At 40.8% G+C, this 24,085-nt stretch overlaps 1 protein-coding gene across 2 annotated transcripts in view; it reads left to right on the top strand.

Annotated features, from left to right (window-relative positions):
* The window catches only part of ankrd11 (ankyrin repeat domain 11), a 117,327-nt gene that overhangs the window by 90,013 nt on the left and 3,229 nt on the right, over nucleotides 1-24,085 (top strand). Inside the window, exons 4-11 of one of the 2 annotated variants that reach the window (XM_015384556.1) lie at nucleotides 637-769; nucleotides 12,858-13,028; nucleotides 14,076-14,276; nucleotides 14,381-14,523; nucleotides 15,915-16,062; nucleotides 16,177-20,587; nucleotides 20,871-23,523; nucleotides 23,772-23,870. In XM_015384556.1, the coding sequence (XP_015240042.1) occupies nucleotides 637-769; nucleotides 12,858-13,028; nucleotides 14,076-14,276; nucleotides 14,381-14,523; nucleotides 15,915-16,062; nucleotides 16,177-20,587; nucleotides 20,871-23,523; nucleotides 23,772-23,870 (7,959 nt within the window). Of the gene's footprint in view, nucleotides 1-636; nucleotides 770-12,857; nucleotides 13,029-14,075; nucleotides 14,277-14,380; nucleotides 14,524-15,914; nucleotides 16,063-16,176; nucleotides 20,588-20,867; nucleotides 23,524-23,771; nucleotides 23,871-24,085 lie in introns of both variants that reach the window. The other variant, XM_015384548.1, reaches the window with a different exon arrangement.

Raw genomic sequence — 24,085 nt, 5'->3', positions numbered from 1 at the left:
GAATGGGTTGAAGAAATTGTTCCATTAAGAAGTTTAATTTGCTCTGATTCTAGTTCAGCGTTATATTCATTTAAACACAATATTCAGTCAGCAGACAGTAGGATACATTTGTTTTAATCCCGGTCCAGTTGTTTGCCAACCGCCATATTTCCATACATTTATGAATCCGCGAGCGCAGAGACGGAGTCGAACGTACAGCTGGTGTTGAGCGAGGAGAGAGCAGGTCGAGCGCGAGCAGAGACTGTTCCGAGCACAGAGATGAAAGTGAGCGCGACGACAGTGTGTTGAGAAGAGTTTTTCCAGAGTTGAGCGGGATTGGTTCCTGCACGCTCAAACCGAAGGCACAAATATCTCTCCATAAGAATGGAGCCCAGCCTCTTATCCCCATGCTGACTGTGGAAAACAACTTCATGGACAAACAGTTAAAAAAAAAAAAACCCACAGAGGTTGGAAAAGTCAGGAGTAGGAAAAAAGCACTAAGGGCAAGTGGACTGCAGAAACCACAGATGGCTGTGATCTATTTTAGGTTTTACTCTAAAGAGACTTACAGAAATTAAAGTTGCATCTCCTTTACCTCATCTGCACGTGGGCTCCGAGGTTTTAAACTGTATCAGTAATTTATTCTCTCTTTCGCAGGATAAAGTTTTGACGAATAAAACTCCCAAATTGGATCGCAGCGATGGCGTCAAAGAGATGAAAGAAAAAGCCCCTAAAAGGAAGCTGCCCTTCACTGCCGGAGCAAATGGAGACCAGAAAGATTCTGACTCAGGTAGGAGAGCGTTGGCAAATGCCTGAATGTTCATAATGACTTAGAAATACAAGTGAAAAAGGCAGGGGTTGTATTGCATCACATCCTCAAAGGTTGCTGGAAGGTTATTGTCCTTCCATAAAAGAGGGTTGGTCTTTGTGGAGCTGTAAGGGAGCTGTATATCTATAGTTTAAATTGCTGTCTGGAAGCATGGCAAGACCACCGTAATGCTGATCCACTTAACTGGGAAAGGTAACGTGTACAGACCTGATCGGCTCTGGTTCTCCATTTACTTTGATCAGGGGGACCAGGCATCACTACTCCTGCTTGTTTGACTCTGGGTTTGAAGGAGCCAGGATTTAGTTTGTTGATACTGGGTCAGATCAAAGGCTTAGATTGCGGTTTTCATCTTTTAACTCTGGCTGAATTGCTTCACTGCTTTATGCTCTGTGACCACAGTCAGCTATGCTCTCCAGATGGGGAGAAGAATGAAAGAGTATTACATCATATGAATGTTATGGCTTGGAGTTGAGATCGATAAAACCAGAAATCTATTTTTTTGTAGATATTTAGGTTTGCATTTGAGTCTTGTTTGTTTCAAACTCTTTATCCATCTTTAGAATAGCTTAGATGTGTGTCCTTGTTGCTCCTTTGATTTCCTCTACTAAATATTTGTGGTGTCATTTTACACGTTCCTTTTTGAATGTTTATTTTAATGTGGGAAGGATATTTATTCCTTTATTTCTTCAGAAGTTGTTTATATCATTGTTGCTCATAAGCTGGTTCTATATAATTTACCTACCTCAGAAAGAGGTCAACCACATGCAAGCCCCCATCAATCAGGGGAGAAGTGACCCCTTGACTAAGTAATGATAGCTGAACAACTTGTTGGTATGTCAGTGAGTTCATTTTATTGGGCTATTGAGAGTTTCACACCTCAGCTCTGTTTCTCCTTCTCAGATGTCAGAAGCCTGCCTCCAATTTGCAAATAGTTATGCTAAGCTATAAGGAAAAACTACTTTTAGCCAAAATAAATACATTTGTTCAACATTTGAAACTGAGTTACAGAGTAGTTATAGTTTATTGCACTAGATTTTACTTTGGTTTTATAGCTTAGAGAGCTTTTTTTTTTAGTTTTTTTTATTTTGTTTATTTTTTCTATCCGAAATGGGTTCAAACCAACTAAACTCTCTGCAGTAGATTCTTATTTGAACTCAATTTGATATACAGTTGCAATTAGCTTGCAAAAAGCAAGTTGAAATTGAATGCACCACAGCTGGTTTCTATTTTAATGACTAAACAATAACATCAAACTACAAAAATAAATCCGTAAGAAAGTAGTAGCTAACCTAATTAGTCAGTGTTTACGATATTTTAGCCTAACATGATAAAATAAATGTAGCTTTTGAGAATTGATTTAGTCTGCTGGCTCTATGTTTTAATTTCAAGCTTCTGGTTTGGTCTTAAGTTCTAGCTTAACTAGGCTCATTTAGCCCTCCACTCACATTCCATCTACAGCTGTTGATTGTTGTAGTTTTCTAGCAGAATGACCTTTGTTGGATATTTTTTTCAGAAGGAAGGCTGCTAACAGCAGCTTCTGCGACTTTGATTAGTATTTTCTCTGAGTCTGCTGTTATATAATAAGACCTTGAGGCAGAGTGATGTACAGCACCACATAAAAGCACAGTGGATACATGTGTGGCTAATGACTCTTGGCTAAAGGATCTATGTGAAGCTGAAACCAAAATCTGAGTTTCCTTCTGTTTCAACCAATGGTTCTGTGCTGAAGGAAATAAAATCGTATTCCCGTCTAGTTCAGCGGCTTTTTCTTGGATTTTTCAGACACCTTAGATCCAGTCACATGTGTGGTAGTCAGGCAGCAGTGAGATTGTTTCTTACCTGAGCTGAAGTATAGAGAGATGCATTGTTTAGCTCCAGTCCATAGGCTGCAGACTGCTGGACTCCAGAGACAAGCACTCAGGTTTAGCAAAGGTTTTGCTGTTTATTAGTTAACCACTGACAACTACCTCAATGATTTTGCTTTATAGTTTGATTTAATTTTGTTCATCCTTAGAAGCAGCACAATTTGGAGCATAAGCACAGTAGCCCTGACTTTGAAAGATGACATGTACCATAAAATGATCTAAAATCATTCTCATTTGATGGTATGTAAGTAACATTACCTTTAAAAATCAGTCCTTTCCATTATCAATGTCATATTTTTCTCCTTTCAAACCTATTTAAGTAGTGTGTAGCCTGTGTTTACTTCCTAGTTCCTGAGCCAATCATATGAGAATTTCCAGGGTTGCCAAAACAGAGTCTAACATTTGGTATTTCATGTTAGAAAAATAAGAGCAGCAGCCTGGAAACATGGAAACCAGCAAGAGAAGTACACCAGAAATAATAATACCTAAAAGGCCTCAGCATTTTTCAAAAGTATATGCATTACTAGTCAGGCTAAATTGTCCTTATTTGTCATCTTGAGTGTAGCTTTGCTGCTGCACTACACACTCAGGATGGATGCTTTGTGTTTCCTCTGATTTGAAACACTAGGTTTCATTATTACTTCTTGCTACTAGACCCTTCCTTGACTAACTCAATCCCCCACTATTCATCTAAAGCCGAGCATACACTGTACGTTTTTTTGCCCTTTTCGGGCCGATTCTCTAGTTGTGCGAGAATTTTTTTGATCGGGCCGAGTTTCAGCCTCATCGTGCGTCCAACATCGTGCAGTATACAAGGGGTAACAGGGGGCGATTAGGCTCTAACGACCACATCCTGATAAGTAATCGTAAGGTCGGGAGAATCTCAAAACATGTTTGAAATTCAGTGGGCTGTCGTGAGGTGTTTGTGGACAAATCCTGCTGATGATTAATTAATTTTTGATATATAGCATTAATGTCATGACTCAGAGCTCAGTCAACACCTATGGATTTTTTTGTGGAAATGCCCTGGTTGCATTTTCTGCATGTTTTTATATATAAGCTGCTGAGGTACTAGATACAACCGTTTGAGTCCACAGTCCTGGCTACATGATCTGAAAGCACACACAGCCACATGGTGCTGCAGCATCACCTTTGTTATTCATGAATGACAAAATGATCTGCAGATTAGAACTGATGAGAGTGATCAATATCTCTGTCTTCGTCGATCTACATTCTCAGTTTCAATATAAGTTTCCACGAGGCGACTGGCAGACAGTGAGAATGGGAGATGATTCAGAAGTTAAAAAGCAGCACATCTTGACACCTCAGAACGCAGAAGCTTCAAGAGACTGATTAATGTTTTACCACAAGAAGACACTCTGCACAGTGTGGCTCTACTGCATGTGCAGATGTTAGTGCTTTTCCTCAGCAATAAAGCCAGTTTTTATATTGACAAGGTTTTATTGAAGAAGTTCTTACTTGTTGACAACTAACTGTTGGACAAGGAAAGTTAAGATAATGGCTTAATTTATTCTTAAGTTCTTAGTATGGATCTGAAATGTCTTAATTTCTTTCTAGCTGTATATCCTGAGATGAATTATGACTTGTAACAAAGGGCCAACATAATCATTCAGTATCTAAGAGCAATGAACAACAGATTGAGGCAGATGTTTTTTTCCCAGCTGGCATAGAGGATCGTGTTATGGTCATCTGATCAATGTTATTGGCCTTATGCGTTTGTTCCTTATCGTATTTCACACTTCTTCTTTTTTATGGTTTTATTTGTTTCTAGTCCTTCTCTTTCCAGTTGAGGCAGAATTTCACCAATTAGCAGCATAAATCTGCATGTAAACATCATCCTTCTGCTGGATTTTTGGAAACTTTTATTCAAGCAATTTGCACAGCAGAAAAGCAGATTTTTTTTTTTTTTACTAGCCATAAAGTAGGTAATAGTGCTGCAGCTATGTGAACAACAATCCATATACAGAGAAGTTACTTATCAGAACAGGTCAGTTTGTTTATTTTTCTATTTTGGGGTTGGCACATGCAATCTTTATATTAATCATTGTATGATCTAACCAAAGTGAGAGTCTTTTCAGATTGAGTTTATTGGATCGTAGTGAACTAAGGCAAAAAGCATGAGAGAACAGGTTTAAATTTTAACATTGTCTGCACACTCTGAGCTGAAATTGGCATTCATCAGTGCTTAGGATCTCCAAGCCGTGTCCTGAGGGGTGTTAGACAGCACCATTCCTCCCTCTACAGACAATCTTGCTTCCACTTCTTCTTTCTTGGTTGTGCAAAGCAGAGTTTAGAATAAAAGGGAGACAACTATGAACGATTGGTCTCAAAATACTGATTGTATGTGAAAGTGGTGGTTTCACATCAGGAAAGCCCCAGAAAATCAGGGAAACAGCCATTTCTTCTTGCCTCATCTCTTCCTCTTTTAGTCTGCACTTATTCCTTTATAGAGATGAAAATATCTTTATTACTTTGACAAAAAATATTGAAAAGCCGTTATTTTTTTGGTACTCTGAAGTAATCAGTCTGAGAATTTATTTAGGCTTTCTGCTTAATATTCGATCAACTATGCTGGATCATATGGTAACAGGCTTCCTAATGTCTCGGGTTGAAAAGCAATGGTGAGAAATAATTTCTAACATAGAATCTGTTGGGCAAGAGACTGCGTTGACCCAGCTCAAGTCACAGTCCACACAGGGTCAATTTAGCAATGGACCAGAGCCATATCTATAAACATTTAAGGTCAATCTAGGGTCACCTACAACCATTAAATGCTGTTAGAGAACAGATCTGTCCACACTAACATTAATAGCAGTATGCATCTTCTCTTATTCTCTCTTATTAAAACTTCATTATTGTAATCATTGGTCCTACTGTTTCATAGATAAATGTAGGACGTTGCACACTAGGTGCTCTTTTTCTCTTTCACTTACCTTAAAGTAAGATGAGCTGCAACTCGGGGACATTTCAGGACTTAAGTACATGTTTGAAACAGCTTCTTTGTCTTAATTAAGCTATTTATAAGGTGTTATTAGCCAGACCCACAGCTGTTATGTTGGGACACTAAATATTTTTTAAGGCAGTTGTATGAAAGAGCTTGTCAGATATTTATTGTTTGAAGACCTACCAGCAGAATAGGAGCATTTATTTTCCCCATCAGAGTTCATACATTCTTTTGCAGTTTGGTGTGATCCAAATCATTGGAATTGAGTTTTTTTAGATTTGTAGCGTAGTTGAAATGACGAGACTTGTTGCGTCTGTGTTTCAAGCATATGTTGTAATCTCTGGAAAAGCTTTTCCGATTTAGTTAATATTGTGAAATAGTTTTAGCGGTGTCCTGTGATTGTGTCTTGAAGAGATCTATCGCAAATCTTTTATCACGGAGAGATTCAGTGTGCAGCCCCTGTCTTCAGTGATGGTGTCGGGCAGCCTCTCTATTGCATGCCCCTGTGTTCATGCTGTACGTTTGGCTTTCTCTTGCTCTGTATTGACTATTGAGAAAACATGCTTTTGGATATTTCCTGCCTCTCCCTTAACTTTTTGTTTGTGCAACATTTAAAACTCCCTAAACACGTTTGACTCTAACATGCTGCAGTCAAACATGCCCGGTCCAGCTGGTTAGAGAGGTTAGTCTTGCCATGGAGTCTGTTGGCTAACTGAAGCAGAAAATGTTTGATAATCCTAACTACACACTGTAGTATCTTCTGCAAGTTGCCATTTGAAAATCTACCTCCATTAGAATTGGGCCATTTATGTTGGTGTGTTTCTCCCACTGCCTCAGCTATGCAGCGTATTCATGGGCTGACAGTCCTGGGATCACCTGCTTTTCCTATTCTCAGGTCTTGTTAGTCAAGTTTCAAGAAAGGAGGAGAGTAAGGTTCCCACCCTGAGTGATATCGATTTACTGAGACACATTAAAGCGCTGTCCTTTAAATATTCATCAAATAGTTGACGCATGAAGTGTGTGTGCGGCTGTGTTTTTGGCAAATGTTGGTAACGGAAAACAGTGTGATTTACATTATATTTTCTGATGCATCAAGATGTGAACAGGATTTCTACTCAATGTCTTAAGCCCGCTGGGCTGTTTTCCCAAAAAGGCATACTTATACTTCATAAGGCCTTTCTCAACTTGCATACTGCCTAAAGTCCTGATATTGTTATCAACCAACATAAAGGTCATGCAGGATTATGTGGATTTGAAAATTCGAAAGTAAATGATTCTGTGCCTGAGTAATTAGATTTAAATGGCCCAAAAAATATGTTTTGCTTAAAACCAAACTAAAAAAAACAACAACTAATGTTTACCTACAAAACTTCTTATTTTTCCTATAACAAAGGATATAAACGTAATAAAATTCAACTTCAACATCTATATATAGTTATAGATGTTTAGATAAAAAAAAAAAATCCAGGGGAATCTTTACCCAGCCATTTGGAACAAATGCTGAAATTCAGAATTTATTCTTCAAATTAAAATTTGGATTGCTGTTATACATTTGGTTATAAAAATACAGTTCTCCTCCCAAAAATCAAAAGTTTTCCCTTTTCAGCACTCTTTATTTACACACTGCAACATTATACATGCAAAGCTAAGTTGAAAGAAAAATGACGCACAGGTGTATCCTTCCTCTTTGGAAAGCTAGCTGTAGCAAAGATGTTCCTGATTTACGCAGGTTACCAATCTGGGCATGTTGCAGTACCGTAATACAGAGGGGAGAAGTAGCTTTTAGCTAAATAATAAGCTATCATTTGGATCTATTCCAGAAACTGACTTTTATTGGGATGCATATATTTTGATGAAGAAAACTTTCTTGGTTTTGGCATTGTTTTTGGAGGAATTTGTTGATTGGTTAGATGCAAATGTGACCAAAAGTGTTACATGATTCCACCTGGAAGCATAAGCAAAACTGCTGATCTTAGCTCCTGCTGCTGTAAACTAGAGGACCACCAAGCTAGCCATGTCAAAGCTCCTGCTAACAAAAGTAATGCAGCGTTCAGTTTACCTCTGAACTTGAATGTCAGAGAAAAATAATCTTGGATTTGATAGCATTTCAGTTGCCTGCTTATATTCAACATGGCTCCTATATGACAAATTAAGCAACTTTTACCACCATAATAACGATAAAACTCTGTTCTGTGGAACGTTTTGCTATAAACAGAGCAGATGCATATAATCTATAAGCAGCAAATATTTTAACATTTAAGGCTGATTAAATTAAATGTATGTAAGAAAGAACTGCTAAAATAGTCAATGCAAGAACATTTTACTATTTATGCGTGCAGCAGCTATCCTCAGAAGTAGGTTATTTTCTTGTTGCTCCGACCTTTCCACTTGGAATTCCGACTTTCAGGGCATTCCTGTTGAAATTTCCCATTTAGACATTGGAAATTCAGGCTTCCTAGGACAAATTAAATGCACCACCATTTTAAAGTTCTTTACAACTGTTACCACAAAGGATCTGGGACCACAAAGACTCCTTTAAAGTCTATCTTTTTTTTAATAGGGAAGGTTTTTTTTTGTTTTTTGTTTTTTTGATAAAACACCTCACCTTAAAATATTTCACTCAAACTACATTAATAATTAAGGCACTGACGCATTGTAGTCTTCTGCATTCTAATTAAAACATGAAATGTCTAAAGATAGCCGCCCCCTAACGTATATTTTTCTGTTATTTGACCCACATGTAGTCTGAGTGGTTCTCTCTGATCCATAAACGACACATAAGAAGGCCTTGTTATTGAGTTATAGGCTTAGACTCTATATGGGTGCATTAGGGTACGACTGCCTTCATACTTCCCCCGTCTTGTAAACATAGCCTGGAAAAACTAGCTTAGCAGTTTCACTGCTCTGCTGCAGGAAAAGAAAAACATGTTTGGACTGCTTCTGTGGTTCCCGCTGTCTTTACAGAAGGAATGTCTGTAAATGGCGACTGCTATGGAGAATGTAAGAGCGAATCAAAGACTGCTGGAGGACACATTAGCTGTAAGTGTTCGCAGATGTTAGTGAAAGTTTATCTCCTCTGTACATGTGACTGGAAAAATAGTTTCCTGGAAGGCCTTTTGACACCGGAAGCTCGAACTTCATTCCTTCTCTGGCTGATTTACTTGTGTTGTTTGTTGCCTCAAGCTTTGCATCCAGTCTTGGACTTACAGAGATGAGGGACAGATATATCTACCGCTGTAGCTGTGCCTCTATGCACGCACATCCGCATTCACTGTCAAGGTTTCATTCTTTGTTTTTGGAGTCTGCAAATGCTGTTGGCACTGGGACTTTTCCCCCCTCGATGATGGAGGGCTACACTCGTGTAGCTGTGGGTCAACGGATGGTATGTTGCCACTGAAAATAATTACTGGGTGTGTCTCCGTGGAGCAGCTGCTTTTGTCCAGTAGCACCGAGTCTCCTGTAATCCTGGCAGGCAGTGGTGACCTTGGCAAGGCCATGTTGAGTTGAAATGCACACCAGCTATTTCATAATAACTACGGGTTTGCCAAGTCACACCCTTTTTCCTCTTTTTCACAATTTTGGCTGATTGGCTTGGAGACAGACAGACATAAATACTGCTTGTTGGCCCTTCCTCTCCCTAGGGGCCGCTGGTTAATGACACCAGTCACTTACTTCTACCCACAAACCCCTTGGGCTCTAAGTTGCACATGCAGAAAATTTGAAATTATGCTGTTTGGGTTTTTTTTTTTAACTACTCTGCAAAGAAAATCCTTGAGAAAAAAGAAACTGCTCTATTGAAACACTAAACCATAGCACTATACTGTTGCCTATTCTAAGCGCCTCTAAGCCATTACCATCTGTTAGCTTATTTCCACTTGTAGTATTTTTTTATACTGTATTTCATTGATGGCTGAATTCAGAGAAATCTGTGTATTGTACTTTATCATTTTTAACAGAGCTACTAACATATTTTTGATTAAAACTGCTGAAACAAAAAAGACCTTTATACAACTGCTGTACTTTGATTGTGATAATAAATAAATATGTTTGCGGATTTTAGTTTACTTGCACTCATTGGCTATGTTCACATTGCAGCCTAAATTGACCCAAATCCGATTTTTTTTTTGCCCATATGCGACCTGGATCTGATCTTTCCGTGGCTGTCTAAACAACATGGATCCGATTTGTTCCAATGTGACCCAGTGCACTTGGCTGTGTGGTCCTGAATCTGATATGAATTTGATCTTTTCAAATGCGACCTGTGTGTGAAAGGCCAGGTAGGATTCATCCGACCTGAACGTCATTAATACCAGACAAAAGTCACTATTCTGCGTCATTGCTGCGCAGAAGCAGCAAGAAAAACAACAACCATGGCAGATGATGATGCGGGGAGCAGTATTTATGTTTAACCATATTGAAAAGATTGTTTTTATGGTTGGAAAAGACTGCTAGATGCGCGCCGGCACTACCATCCATGTTTACTTCCAGGGAAAAAAAGAGGACGCTGGCCTGTGACGTCATTGCGTCCTCTACTGCGCATGCGGGATACTTGCTTTGTATGACTGCAGTTCACACAGGAGATCACATACAAGTCGCATTTGGAAATATGAACGGCAACGTCAAAAAATCGGATTTTGCAAAAATATCGGAATTGACCATCAAGGCCTGCCGTGTGAACGTTAGCCATTTAGCAATTCTCTTCAGACATGAGCTTTATTAATGTGCTGAAAGTTGTTTGATTTGTCAAGATAGACTTAAATAATACAGTGATTATAAAACTGCTAAATTTCAGGAGAAAGGTGGGACATATTCAAGCTGATTTAAGAGAATGGGGGATAAAAACAATCTAGACATAATATTCGGAGCAATTCATTTACTGAAAACATAACTCCAAAGTTATGTTTTAATAAAATTGAAGAAATGACACATCTTTGAATTGGGTGTTGAATTGTTCCTTCATGTTTATATTTATTTGCTCCTAAATAATCAGTCCATGCTCAACTGACCCTGCAAGGAATTTTGATATGAATACTATTTTATATCATTAAAAAATGAGTGTTTCCAAATCCTGCTAATTCAAATAAGATTTTATTTTTAGAGCATGTTATTACAAATAAAATTCTGCTTTCTTCAAAAATGTTGAACATCAGCTTAAAATAGAAACCTCCTTATTACCTTTTTCTTTTGTTTGTTTGTTTACCAATTCAAGTAGTTATCTAACTTAAGCCACTTTCTAATTCATTTACTGGTTTGCTTGTAATTGTGTTGGAACACCATTTTCTTGCCCATCTTAAATTTTATAGCTTATGTGTTGACATGTTTTATCAATATTTCCAAGATGCCCATGATATTCGCTTAGACTATTGCTTTTATCCAATGCATACATTTTACACTAAAACAGAGCCAATTTCCTCTTTGATGCACTTTTTTTTTTTGGCACTTTTTTATGGCTTATGAGCTATTTATGTGTGTGTAAATTTGCAGATTATCATTGCATCTGGAAAATGTACTGAAGGTGAACCAGACCTGTAGAAAGACACCATTCTCTTTCTGGGCCTAATTTCCTCTCAAGGTTTGAGTTGTACCTTCCAGAGGATTGTCTTGACATCATTATCTGGGTTAAAGCAAATTATATAAAGGTGTGGTGATCTTAGTGATCATAAATGTATCTCAATAAATAAATGATCTAAAGAAATTCTGTTATTACTCTGTTTACCTGATAAGGATAATCCTGGTGTCTTGGCAGATTTTGAGGTCATTTGCAGTGACATCAGACAGCAGTTTATGCTTTATATATAGGTTAGCAACATAAGAGTAAATCTAGTAAAAGCATTATTACCACATTAAGGGCTGGTTGTACTCCCCGCAGCAGTGTGTCGCAGAGAGCTTGACGCAGACATTTTTGAGTTATGCTCAAGTTGGAAGTGTGGTCTGTGCTATGTTATATTCCACGCCACTACGCAAGACGTAAAATCATAAACTAGCCTTGGGTCTAGATACGGCCGAGGCAGTGAGGAAGTGGGGGCAAGTTTGTCCGACAATGGAGGGACATGAGGGCGAAAAAGAGCGGGGATCCAGCTGGAAAAAGGGTTCCAGTGTTCTCGCGTACCTTGCTCTTCTAGCTGGTCCAACTTCACGTGTAGTTTTCCGCAGTTGCGGTCATACAAACAAAACAAGCCGGAAACTGGATGTAGAATTGACCAATCAAATGCCTTCCGTCTGCGGCACTGTCTGCGGTCACCTACAATTTGGGAGAGGTGCAGCAGACTGTCTGGGAGGGGGCAGGGACGTCTTTTTGTCACTGCGACACCTACGCAGACGACCTAGTTTTGCAGTATGAATCAGCCTTTAGTACTGAGTCTGCTTGGCTCTGAGCTCAGACACTAGAACCTCACTTAACCATTCTTTTCAGCAACAGAAACGTTGCCTCAGCAGGAGGTCAGCCTATATAGTAATGTACATTTTTGAGCTAAGAGCCAAGCAAACACAGAACTAATGTGATTTTAATGATGAAACTAGTGTTGATTTGATAACAAGACCTTATTTTTCTGTGAACAACTACAAACTAGTGTTGCGCCGATGCTATTTGTTTGGCCCCGATATAGATGCCAAATACCTGGCTGCGCAGTATTGGCCGAAACCATCTGTTTGAAATTGATGTGTGTGTCTATATGAAGAACTGCATAATACTTGGATGTGAAATAATTGCCTCCATGGCTTTGTCAAGCTGCTGCCTACCTTTGTGAAGCAGGAAAAAGATTAATACAAAATGAATCCAGTAGAAGTTTTTATTCCCTAATAAACTTTTAGCTCTGAAATTGGTATAGGTGCCGTATTTGTTGGTACTCGCCGATACCGATACCACCATTTTAGTGCTGGATCTGGGCCCTGTCTGATACTGGTATCAGTATCAGTGCAACACTAGATGAAACGTAGGGTGCTTTTACTGAGCTACTTTGTATATAAAACATAACCTAACAGAAGGACCTCAAAATCTTATTTCTATTGTATTACCACCTATGATTATAATTTTACCTACACTAAGATAATTGTTTATATAATGTTGTTATTTAAACTATGCTCTTAGAATATGTCAGAGAGAAATGGTGACAATAGACTTACAAATTTTTGTTCTTTCCCAATGCATCTATGTACATGTACATCAGTGCAGCCCAACAGACTGTATTCATTTTCTTCTCTGCTTTTGCCTGTTTGACAGAGAAACCAGGTCCAGAGAGGAAGCGCATTAAAAAGGAGCCGACTAACACCAGGAAGAGCTTGCCGTTCGGAATGGGGATGCCTGGGATCCGGGCCGGGTACCCTGTCTCTGAGCGGCAGCAGGTGGCCTTGCTCATGCAAATGACAGCTGCAAAGACCGTCAACAGTCCAGGTGCGTGCTTATCATTTAGGCCACGTCTTCTGTTGACCGGTGGCGGAAAAGAAAGCAGCAAGTGGATGGAGCTTTATATGTAGTGTTTGGTGTGTGTGTGGGAGAGCAGTATGCGTAAGCAGAGTAAAAAGTGAACCAGATGGGGGGATGAGTCACTGGTTATTGTTGTTGTTTATTTTCAAAATCTTCAGCGAGCCTATGTGCCATTTTCTTTTATATATATCGTTTTTTGTTTTTGCCTCTTCTCTAGCCTGCCTCTGGATACGTATCCAAGCATAGACATTATATAGAAATGGAGTAGCAATTTTAGAGACGCTGTCAGTGATGGATTTTATTTTGACAAAAGTGGCTTTAGCAGACTGGTACATGTAGATTTCTAAATACAGTGTATATGGAAATGATAACAGCTTTAACTGTTGCTTTTCTCTGGGACTGATTGTGCAATCTCTTTATTGGAGCCAAATGGCAGTACACAGAATTAATAAATAAAAAAAGGCATGCTAGAATTTAGCTGTGGACTGATATACTAATGCCACATTAGATTTGAGGCTTTTCATTGAAATTAGTTGTTTACTCTGATTTTAGGTTTTTGGTAGGCAGATTAATTTGTGTGGAAATGTATTAGCTGCCTATATTTGGATTATTTTTGCAACCCTAGTGTTTATTTCCAGCGTTGACATTTTAGATGGAATGAAATAAGCGAGGCTCAGTGCATAGGCTCTTTTATTTGAATGTTAATTTCTTTCTTGCATGCCCAGAGGCATTGGCTTAGATTAAGTGATTGCATTTCAAATATTATTTTGGACAATAGCTCTACAAAGTCAATAATTTAAATGAAATATAGGCTTGTTTTTAATCTTGTAAATGTAAAAAATGCTCAAGTATTCTAAGCAAATGTGGTGTTCTGGAGTGTGACTGCCCCCTTGTGGCCAAAAGCTGTTCAAACAAGTATTGCTTAACAGCACAAATGGTTCCAGTACATTTTTATAAACTGTTAAAAAATTAGAAAATTCCCGGATTAAAGAGTCTTTTGTCCTCCGTGTGCAGACACAACACCAAAGCATCAGTCACAGTCCTGTCTGGGTCAGAAGGGAACGCCAAACTCTGCATCTAAAACCAAAGACAAAGTAAATAAAAGGAATGAGAGAGGAGAGACTCGGCTACACAGAGCAGCTATCCGTGGAGAGGTGCGCCGCATCAAGGAGCTCATCAGTGAAGGAGCTGATGTGAATGTAAAGGATTTCGCAGGTCAGGAATTTCTCCTCATTTCTGTCACTTCTTTTGCAAATGCAGTTGTATGTTTTCCCTTTTACAGTAAAATATTTGACAAAGTCATTGGTTTTTATCTTCAGGCTGGACTGCATTGCATGAAGCATGCAACAGGGGATATTATGATGTGGCCAAACAGCTGCTGGCAGCCGGAGCTGAAGTCAACACCAAGGGTCTGGATGATGACACTCCTCTGCATGATGCATCCAACAATGGACATTTCAAGGTAAAGGGAGATAAAAGGTGCTTTTTAGGTTCAGTCATCAATGAAGAGGTAAAAATATGAAAAATGTAAAACAGCAAAATGCGTTTGTTGGTTAAAGCCAGAAATAGCTGCAAGTCTTCAAGCAGTCTGATCAATATTTTTCATATCTTGATCTTTTTCATTTTTATTTTATTTTTTATCCAGTAGGCTGGCATCACCTTAGAAATTATGTTTGATCAACAAGTTTCCCTCATAGAAGAGCTTTCCGAACAGTAGAGAGGTCTCAATCTAGAGCCAAATAAAGCGTTGTTTATAAACAGATTGTTAGATTTCAATTACTTGTGAAATATTCTATTTTTGTCCCCTGACATTTCTGGCAGTCAAAATTGAGAGGTGTTGGTTTTCCAGTCGCTCTGTACCATATATTTATCAATTGGATTGATTGAAGCAGTGTTGGCTAAGGCAGCAAGCAGAAACAGCAACATCAGAAGGCAATTTTACAAAGGGGGAAGAAAATCAGCAGGCTTCATCTAAATTTAGGAAGTTGAAGTGGATGGTATTGTTTTTGTTTTTTATTAAAATGTTTTACTCCTCTTAGTTTTTATTTTGTATTTTGAAAGTAGAAAGAAGCAGTAACCAAATAAAACTGGATATGTAAATTTATTTGCGGCAACATTTTTAGTAATCATTCTTGCTAAAATCCTGAGTTAACAATAGAAATAAAAATGTCTGCACAAATGCATGACTTTTGACTTAATTAACATTATTTACATGTCAAAGAACAAAAGTTAAGAGTTACCTCTTATGTGCAATGTCTAATGCAAATGTCTAATGCAAACTGTTTAATTTAAAGAGTCATTACAGACTTTTCTAAAGATACTGCCACCTGTGGTCAAATCACAGAACTGCAGAACTCTTCTGCTCGTTCATGTAGCTCGTGCTCATACACGACAAGGTTTTTTTTTAAATGTTTTTCACCTTATGAAGGTTTCTGTTGCAAAATGCTTCTGATTATCCACAAAATCCTCTTCAATATAACACTTTGTTTGCTAGACTGCACCCAAATGGGTGCTGTTCACGTCACATCTCCTGAACAGCGTGGGAACTTCCAACCCAAAATACATTTAGGGACAATAGGCTACAGCTTTAAAGATGCATCTTTGCTAAACAACTGAGGGGTCAGTCTGCTCATCAAGTGATGTTTTACTCATAGGGGGGTCAAATAAGAGTCTATTTTAAATAAAAGTCTATTTTAAAGATATCTTTCAGTAAAAATGTTTGAATTGTCTCTTTAAGATGCCCAAATTTAAAATCTCAGCTGTCCTCATTTTATTTTAGACATTTGCTTGAAATGAAGACCCCTGGCCTTAAGCCTAAAAACAATGAATACTGATTGTTTCATTACCTTTCAGGTGGTAAAACTACTTTTACGCTATGGAGCTGATCCGCGTCAAAGCAACAGGAGAGGTGAAACACCACTGAAGGTTGCCAGCTCTCCAACTATGCTGAATCTGTTGCTAGGGAAGGGCACTTACACTTCAAGTGAAGAGAGTTCATCAGGTTTGTCCCTTTTTTTTCCTTTTTTTTATATTTTAAATTGCCTCTTTATCATCAGGTAGATGAGACGCTACTATATTTGATGAAGTTGTATTCTATGTTTCTTTTTTATGACAGAGTCATCAGAGGAGGAAGATGCCCCGTCGTTTGCTCCCTCAAGCTCGGTGGACGGCAATAACACAGACTCAGAAGTCGAGAAGGGGCTCAAACTCAAAGGGAAGTCTGCCGACCCACCTAAATCTGCAGTTACGCCCGTCAAAGACGAATACGAATTTGACGAGGATGACGAGGAGGAGCGTGTCCCTCCCGTTGATGACAAACACCTCTTGAAAAAAGATTTTCGAAAGGACCCGGTTAGCAAGACCAACAGCTTCATCTCTATACCCAAGATGGAGGTTAAAACCTATTCCAAAAGCAACTCGCTCACACCAAAGAAACCTGTCAGGCGGATCATCTCTGACAGTAACAGCTCGGACGAGGATGACAGGACGTTGTGTTTCACACCAGCGCCCACACCACGGCAACAAGTCCAGCAAACTAACACCAAGACAAGAGACTCTGGCAGCATGAGCTCTAAGCAACAGAAAGACAAAAACAAAGTCAAAAAGAAGCGAAAGAAGGAGAGCAAAAATAATGTCAGTAAAGAGGTCAGGTTTGGGAAAGTCAATGACAAGTTCTGCACTTCAGACTCTGATTGTGGGGATTTGGAAAGCGAGGATGACAAAGGCTCAAACAGCATCAAGGACTCTGCTGCAATGAACCTTAAAGAATCTCCAGGCTTTAATGCCTCCTCTTCCTCCTCCTCTTCACATGGAAGCTTAAACTCTCAGAAACAGGCACCCTCGTTAGCGGAGCAGCATCCAAAGCAGTGGAGGACAGACGGCTGGAAGACGGTGTCATCCCCTACGTGGTCGGATGTCAGTTCTCTTTCAGATCCAGTCAGCGAGTCCGAGTACTCGGATTCGAGTGTGGAGTCAGTAAAGCAGGTTAAGAGAAAAGCGCAAGAGAACAAAAAGAAAAACAACAACGTGCACAGTAATGTTGTTGACAAGAAAAACTCTGATCTCTATAAAAACTCTACCACAGAGAGCGCCACCTCTAAAACGGATGTGGATGGAAAGGTGATTAAAAAGCATAAAGTGAAGCACAAGCATAAAAACAAGGAAAAGGACAATGCCCCAAGTGTTGTACTCAATCAGGATATGAATGAGAAGTTTGTCAAGAGCTATTCTTTTGACTTTGATGATTCAAGACAGAAGTCCTTAATTGTTGAGTCTGAATCAGCAGTCGAGGGCAAAATCAAATTATCCAAACACGAGAAAGACCATTCGAAAAAGGACGATAGGCTTTCAAAAGCCAAGTCTGAAGATAAGGATTGGTTGTCTGGAAAAGACCTTCACAGAACAGCAAAGGAGGAGAAGAGCAAAAAAGCAAAAGACACCACAAAAGATAAAGCAAACAAGGAGGAGAGGGAGAAAACTGCAAAATCTGACAAGGAGAGAACTTTTAAAGAAAAGGAGAAACCCAAGGAGGACAAACAGAAACCTCACAAAGAAGAGAAAAAGAAAAAGTCAAAGGAGAAATCCTCCTCAAAGGCAGAAAGGAAGAGTGAGCTGAAAGAGGAGAAGCATCTCAAAGTGGACAAGGAGAAAAACATCAAAGAAGACAAGGAGAAATGTAAAAAAGATAAAACACTGAAAGAAGAGTCTGATCATGAGGGCTATGACATTAATAACCGCTTCCTCAACCTGGAGGAAACGAAGCTTAGTGCATCCGATGACCATCATGATAGGTGGGGCTCTGAGATGTCTTCTGACTCCTCCCTTTACGGAGAAGATAACTGGGACGTTCCCATCAAAGAAGTCAAGGAATATAAATCTAACAACACCGTTAAGCTAATTGTTGAGACTGTTAAAGAAGAGACGAGGAGAAAAGAAAACAAAGTAAAGGACAAGAAGTCAGAGCACGGCGACAAAAGATCAGAGAAAGAAGCCACATCCAAGAAAAAAGAAAAAGACTCATCAGAAAAGATAAATGAGAAGAAAAAAGACTGGTCAGAAAAACAAAAACTGAACTCCAGCCACTCCCTTGACAAAGACAAAAAGAGGAAGGAGTCCACAGACACTCTAAAAGACAAAAAAGACAAGGATTCACTGGACAGCAGTCGTGAACGGAAGGACTCGTATGACAGTTTGAAAGAAAGAAAAGATCAGAAAGTCAAGCAGGAATCTATAGCAGATGAATACAGCAATGATCCGTTCTTTAAAGACATGGATGCTGTCAGAGACAGAAACCAATCTGGAAAGGAGAAGGACAAGAAAGGAGAGGCAACTGAGAAGCGGGAAAAGACAAAAACTGACAAGCACAAAGACAAAACAAAAGACAGAGGAGCGGACCACGAAAAGGAGAAGAGTGAACGCAGCTCCACTGAGAAAACTGTCAAGGAAAAAGATGATGACCGGGGCACCAAAGAAAAGAAGGAGGGATCCAAAGACAAACATAAAGATTCTCATGGCAAAGACAAAGATCGAAAGTTATCTTCAGAACAGACCAAGGACAAGAAGGACAAGCCCTGTCAAGATAAACATGCCGACAGGGAAAAAGACTTTTTGGAAGTCAAGAAAGAGGAGAGAAAACCCGAGAAAATCAGGGAAAAGACTTGGTACAAGATTGCTGACATCTTTACAGATGAAAGTGATGATGACGAAGACAGCTACAACATTGGGTCTGGCTCCATCAGGAAAGAACCAACTCCTGATCAGGACGAGCTGGATCACTTCCACTCAGAAAAGATGAGAAAATCTTCTGCTGACTCTAAACACAACACAGAAAAGGCAAAAGACAAAGAACACAAAGAAAAGAAGAAAGATAAGGCCTCATTTGACTCTGGGAAAGAGAGGAAAGGCTCTCTAGAAAAACACAACAAAGACAAAAAGGATTCAGTGGATGGAAAATATAAGGAAAGGAAAGATAGAACATCAGTGGACTCGACACAGGAAAAGAAAAACAAGCAAAAGCTGTTGGACAAAAGGGAAACGAGTGAGGAAAAGACAAAGAGCAAATATAAAGACAGGCAGGACCATTCGAAGGAAAGAAAGCCCTCTAAAGGCAGTGGAGAAAATGAAAAATCCCTGTTAGAAAAACTAGAGGAGGAAGCCATGAATGACTACAAGGATGACTCAAATGACAAGAACAGCGACATCTCCTCTGATAGTTTTACTGATCGAGGCCATGAGCCGATCCTAAGCAGTTACTACGACTCCATAAACCTGAATGACATCTCAGAGGACAGGAGGGATTCCCTGTCCATATCCACACCACAGGATCGTTTCAGGGACAAAGAGAGACACAGACATTCCTCCTCCTCTTCGTCCAAGAAGGGCCACGATAAGGAGAAAGACAAAGTCAAGAAGGAAAAAGGTGATAAACGTGACAAAACCGGAGAGAACCGAGAGTCCTACAGCCGCAGAGAGAGCCTGCCCTTTGACAAGGAGCCCATGCCTCTGGAAGCTGACCCCTACACATTCCCATACGGAGGCAAGGGAGACGGTGACGACGACTTTGATAAAACTTTGGAATTTGAAAAAGAGATGTCTAAAAAGGACAAAGAGAAATCTACTGGCATCATCAGTGACAGAATGAAGGACAAAAAGAAGAAGGAGAAACATAAAGATAAAGTAAAGGAGGAGAAGAATAAATACATGGATGGCTTTGGGTCATTCAAACACTCTAGAGAGGATGTGAAATCAGGGTTGAAAGACAGCCCTCAGCTCACTGTCCTGAAAGAAAGATCGAAGGAGCAAAGTCCAAAGTATGATATGAAAAAGGAAAGAAACCGGGACATGCTGGACAAGGATAACAGAATGGATCACAGTAAGACTAAAACCAAGGACGAAAATGAAAAGCTCCCACAGTCCAAAGACCCGGTGCGGAAAGACATCCGTCCACGTGAAAAACTGTTGGTGGATGATGACTATCAAATGACGAGCTTTGGTCAGATGCTGAGTCTTAGAGATCAGGAGGCTAGGGCCTGCATTAAGAAGCAAAAGGAAAAAATGAAACAAATGGAAAGATTGAGACCCAAAACAGGGGACCCTAAAATCAAAGCAAAGTCTGCTGAGGAAATAAAGAAAAACCGCAGTGAGCTATCTACAAAGAAATCAAACAGCCTGGAATCGGGTCTGAAAGAGAGAAAGCTAAAGGACGTCGGCCTTCCTGCTCAGATTATGTCTCCAGGGAGGAAGTTCCAGCCTACCGACACTCAGAACTCAAAGGACTGGATGACCGGTCATCAAATGAAGGAGAACCTCCCTGCTTCTCCCAGACCAGATCAAAACAGGCCAACTGGTGTCCCCACACCAACGTCTGTAATTTCCTGCCCGAGCTTCGAGGAAGTTATGCAGACGCCCCGTACCCCATCCTGCAGTCCAGAGGATTATCCTGACATTATGCTGGACGGACTGGATTGCCAGAACTCATCAGCCATGACAATATCGATGAATGCCTGCTCCCCAACCTTCTTTGAAAGGTAAAGTATTTAAATATCCTCTCATTAAGAAAAGTCGTTTGTAAGACGTTTGTAATTTATTCAATTTCAATTCAGTTAATTTATATAGCGCCAATTTACAACATGTAATCTCAAGACACTTAACAGTTTACCAGATCATACAGATAGAATACCAGACTGATTCAAAGTTTGATATCTAAGGAAAACCAGTTGATTTCATCGACTCATTGACTCAAATGCAATCCCTCAGTGGGTAACATTTTCTAATTTGTGTTTTTTGTTGTTGCTGTTGTCTTCCCAGCAGGTATACTAACTCCCAGAGTTTCCAGGAGGGAACGTGTCCTACTCCTGCAAAGAACCTCCAGCTACCACTTGTCAGCCGCTCTGCATCATCTGATGTCCGCAGACCTCTAGAAAACGAGTTCCAATCGGAGTCCGATAAGTTTCTTAGGCAGAGCAATCCCACTCCTGAATACGATCAAACCTCTGCTCCTCAACCTCTTGAGGACAAACCATTAACTTTGAACAGATTGGAAAGCTTGTCATCATCCTATTTCTCTCCTATGAGGATGTTATCTCCTCGCCAGGAGTTAGGTCATCCAACACAAGATGGAGTCTCGGCAACACTTGCTCTCACAGAGGATCATGAACACCTTCCTGACAGCGTCTACAACAGCTTCCTACCTAAACCCTCCACACCCGTCCACAGACCAGATCCCCAGGAGCCATGCTTTGACATAGCTGCACCACCAACACCTGCTCCTGCTGCTTTACCTCCCTTGGATATTGATGACAACTCTGAGCCGCACCACAGTGAACCTAATCTGGTCCATTCAGACCTGCCCTGTGTAACAGAACAACATCGGGTGCAAGAAGTGGAGGACGAAGAAATGGAGGAAGAAGAAGGGGAAGACGCAGATATGGTTGACAGGACTGATGGAGTCCATTCTGTGACAGAAGACCAAGGACCAACAAGAGATCCGTGTTCTTTCTCTCCTGAAGGTGAGGAGCATTTAAGGAAAAGTTGGCATACAGTGTCTCCGGACCACCAGGAACCTGAAGTCCAACAACTGTCCCCAGTACACTCTGCGCTCAACGATGGAGAAAGCTGCTTTGAACAAAGCATGGGATGGAACGCTGAGATGGACCTCAAATCTTCCCATGGGGAGATTGAAGTTGCTGTCTCCAAAATAACCAGCCCCTACTCCCATTCTGATAATGAGTTGCAGCCGATCTCTGGACACACGTCTGTCACCTATGAGAACTGGAATAGGTGGCATAAAGAGGACACTGTGGATTTGGACGAGCAGAAGGAGGCTGTTGATGAAATTCCCTCTCCAGAGCGGCCTGACACAGCTATAGACGAAGAACCCAACTATTTAAATACCTCATCATCCTCTAACAGGCTAGAGTCTTTCTTCCAGGACTGCAACAAGCCAATTCTAGAAAATGGGCACCAAATGGACACAGAGCCCATATGTGTAGATCCAGACAGCAGACAGAGCACACAGAGCTTCAGCGCTACCCCAGATGATCACATCAACCCAGCTGGGGGCCCGGAGCCTGTGGTCCGATGGCCTGATCCGTTCTCACCCAATGCAGATGAACTGGATGACCTAGGCCCGTTTTCTTTACCTGACCTGCCATTACCTGACAAAGCAGAGGAAACTGAGCCTCGAGACCAAGAGATGGCCAACCACGCCAAGACCGTCTCAGCTCACATCAGACACAACATTCCAAACATGGATGATACAGACATAATGGAAGTGGATCTACCACGTCTGTCAAAGATCCCGTGTCCCTCTGGAGACCTTGTCTTGGGTGAACATGCTAGCCAAGACTTCATCGTGCCGTCTCCACACACCAACTCCCAACAAGAAATGGACCCAGAGCCTCAAAGCGTGCCCACCAATAACTCTTTGTTGATAGGCACACATGCCAGTGTTTTAGAGAGACCGCTACCATATCCTGTCCATGAAGAGTCAGATTCCATTATGTTGTATTCACCTGCAAATTCAGATGCCAGTCAACACCATCATGGCCCAATCCATACCCTCCCTGAATCGATGCATTTACCACTGGAAGCAGAGTCGTCGGCAAAGCAAGAGGAGAAGCATGAGGACATGGCAGATACCGTAGCAGAATCTGTGTCCTGCAGTCCTCATACTCATCTTTCTGTGGCAGTTACTGTCTCCAGCACATTGGACCCTTCGGACACTCAGGACCCCCCCTCCAAGCTAACACCAGTCCCCCCTACTCCTACCCCAGCCCCTGTAGATGTCGCCAAGAAAGTGGAGGAAATCCCTCAAAGAGTCACCCGCAACCGCGCCAAGAACAATGCCGCCGCTGCTCCGCTCACATCCAGCATCTCAACCTCATTAGCCACTGCCGCCACCATTACAACCAGCTTAGCGGTGAGCATCAACTCGGTCCCAACAAGAACGCCCACACCCAATTCAGTGTCTTCCTCACCAGCTCAGAAGAAAGAGAAAGATTGTGGACTGAGTGTTTCCACTGCAGCCTCTCATTCAGCTGGAACAGTGTCTGTCACAACTTCGCCATCTGCGATTCTGAAAATGCCGAAAGGCCGCCCTGTCACCGTTGATGACGAGGACTCTCAAACCCAGCACCCGCGTAAAAGAAAGTTCCCTCGTTCTGCAGGACAGCAAGTCCAGGTCCAGCTTGTGAACACGGCCATGCAGCAGACGCGAGAGATGATCCAGCAGACCCTAGCTGTCGTCGTCAATGCCATTAAGCTGGATGAGATCGAGCCCTATCACAGCGACCGGTCCAACCCTTACTTTGAGTACTTGCAAATCAGAAAGAAGATCGAGGAGAAGAGGAAGATATTGTGCTACATCACCCCTCAGGCCCCACAGTGTTACGCCGAGTATGTGACCTACACTGGTTCCTACCTGCTGGACGGGAAGCCCCTCAGCAAGCTTCACATCCCTGTGGTGAGTAATGCAGCAGGACAGTATGGAGAGTATCAAGATGCAGATGCATACTAAGGAACCTGTAGTCTTTATAGCTGCCAGATATTCTCTGACCTGTAAGAGTTTTTTGTTTTCTAATAACAGCTAAATGTCTTCATTTGCCATCTATTTAAATATTTAGGTTTTCACAGCCTAGACATTTGAGAATCTACATCATACATTTTGAATGTTCAGATAAGTTATTTAGACTTTGTTGTTTCTCTCATCAGATTGCCCCACCTCCATCGCTGTCAGAACCCTTGAAAGAGCTCTTCAGGCAGCAGGAGGCTGTAAGAGGAAAGCTCAGGTTGCAGCACAGCATAGAGCGGGTAAGAAATATATCATCCTGACATCACATGGTAGTCTTTTCTCACCCATTCACCCTCGCACATATTCAGTGCATGCCGACTGCCCTCCGTTGCAACATCAAAGTCTTTTTTGTTTTAGATCAAAATCATTTGAAAGCTGCATAGTACCTGCTCTTAGCCTGAGCTACAGTGAATCGCCAGGATGAAGCCTTTTCATCTCTGTCTTCAATTAAGTC

Source organism: Cyprinodon variegatus, unplaced genomic scaffold (assembly GCF_000732505.1).
Source record: "Cyprinodon variegatus isolate N-32 unplaced genomic scaffold, C_variegatus-1.0 Scaffold15, whole genome shotgun sequence".
Taxonomy (NCBI): domain Eukaryota; kingdom Metazoa; phylum Chordata; class Actinopteri; order Cyprinodontiformes; family Cyprinodontidae; genus Cyprinodon; species Cyprinodon variegatus.
The sequence above is the reverse complement of the archived record's forward strand: the minus strand, read 5'-3'. Positions and strand labels throughout refer to the sequence as shown.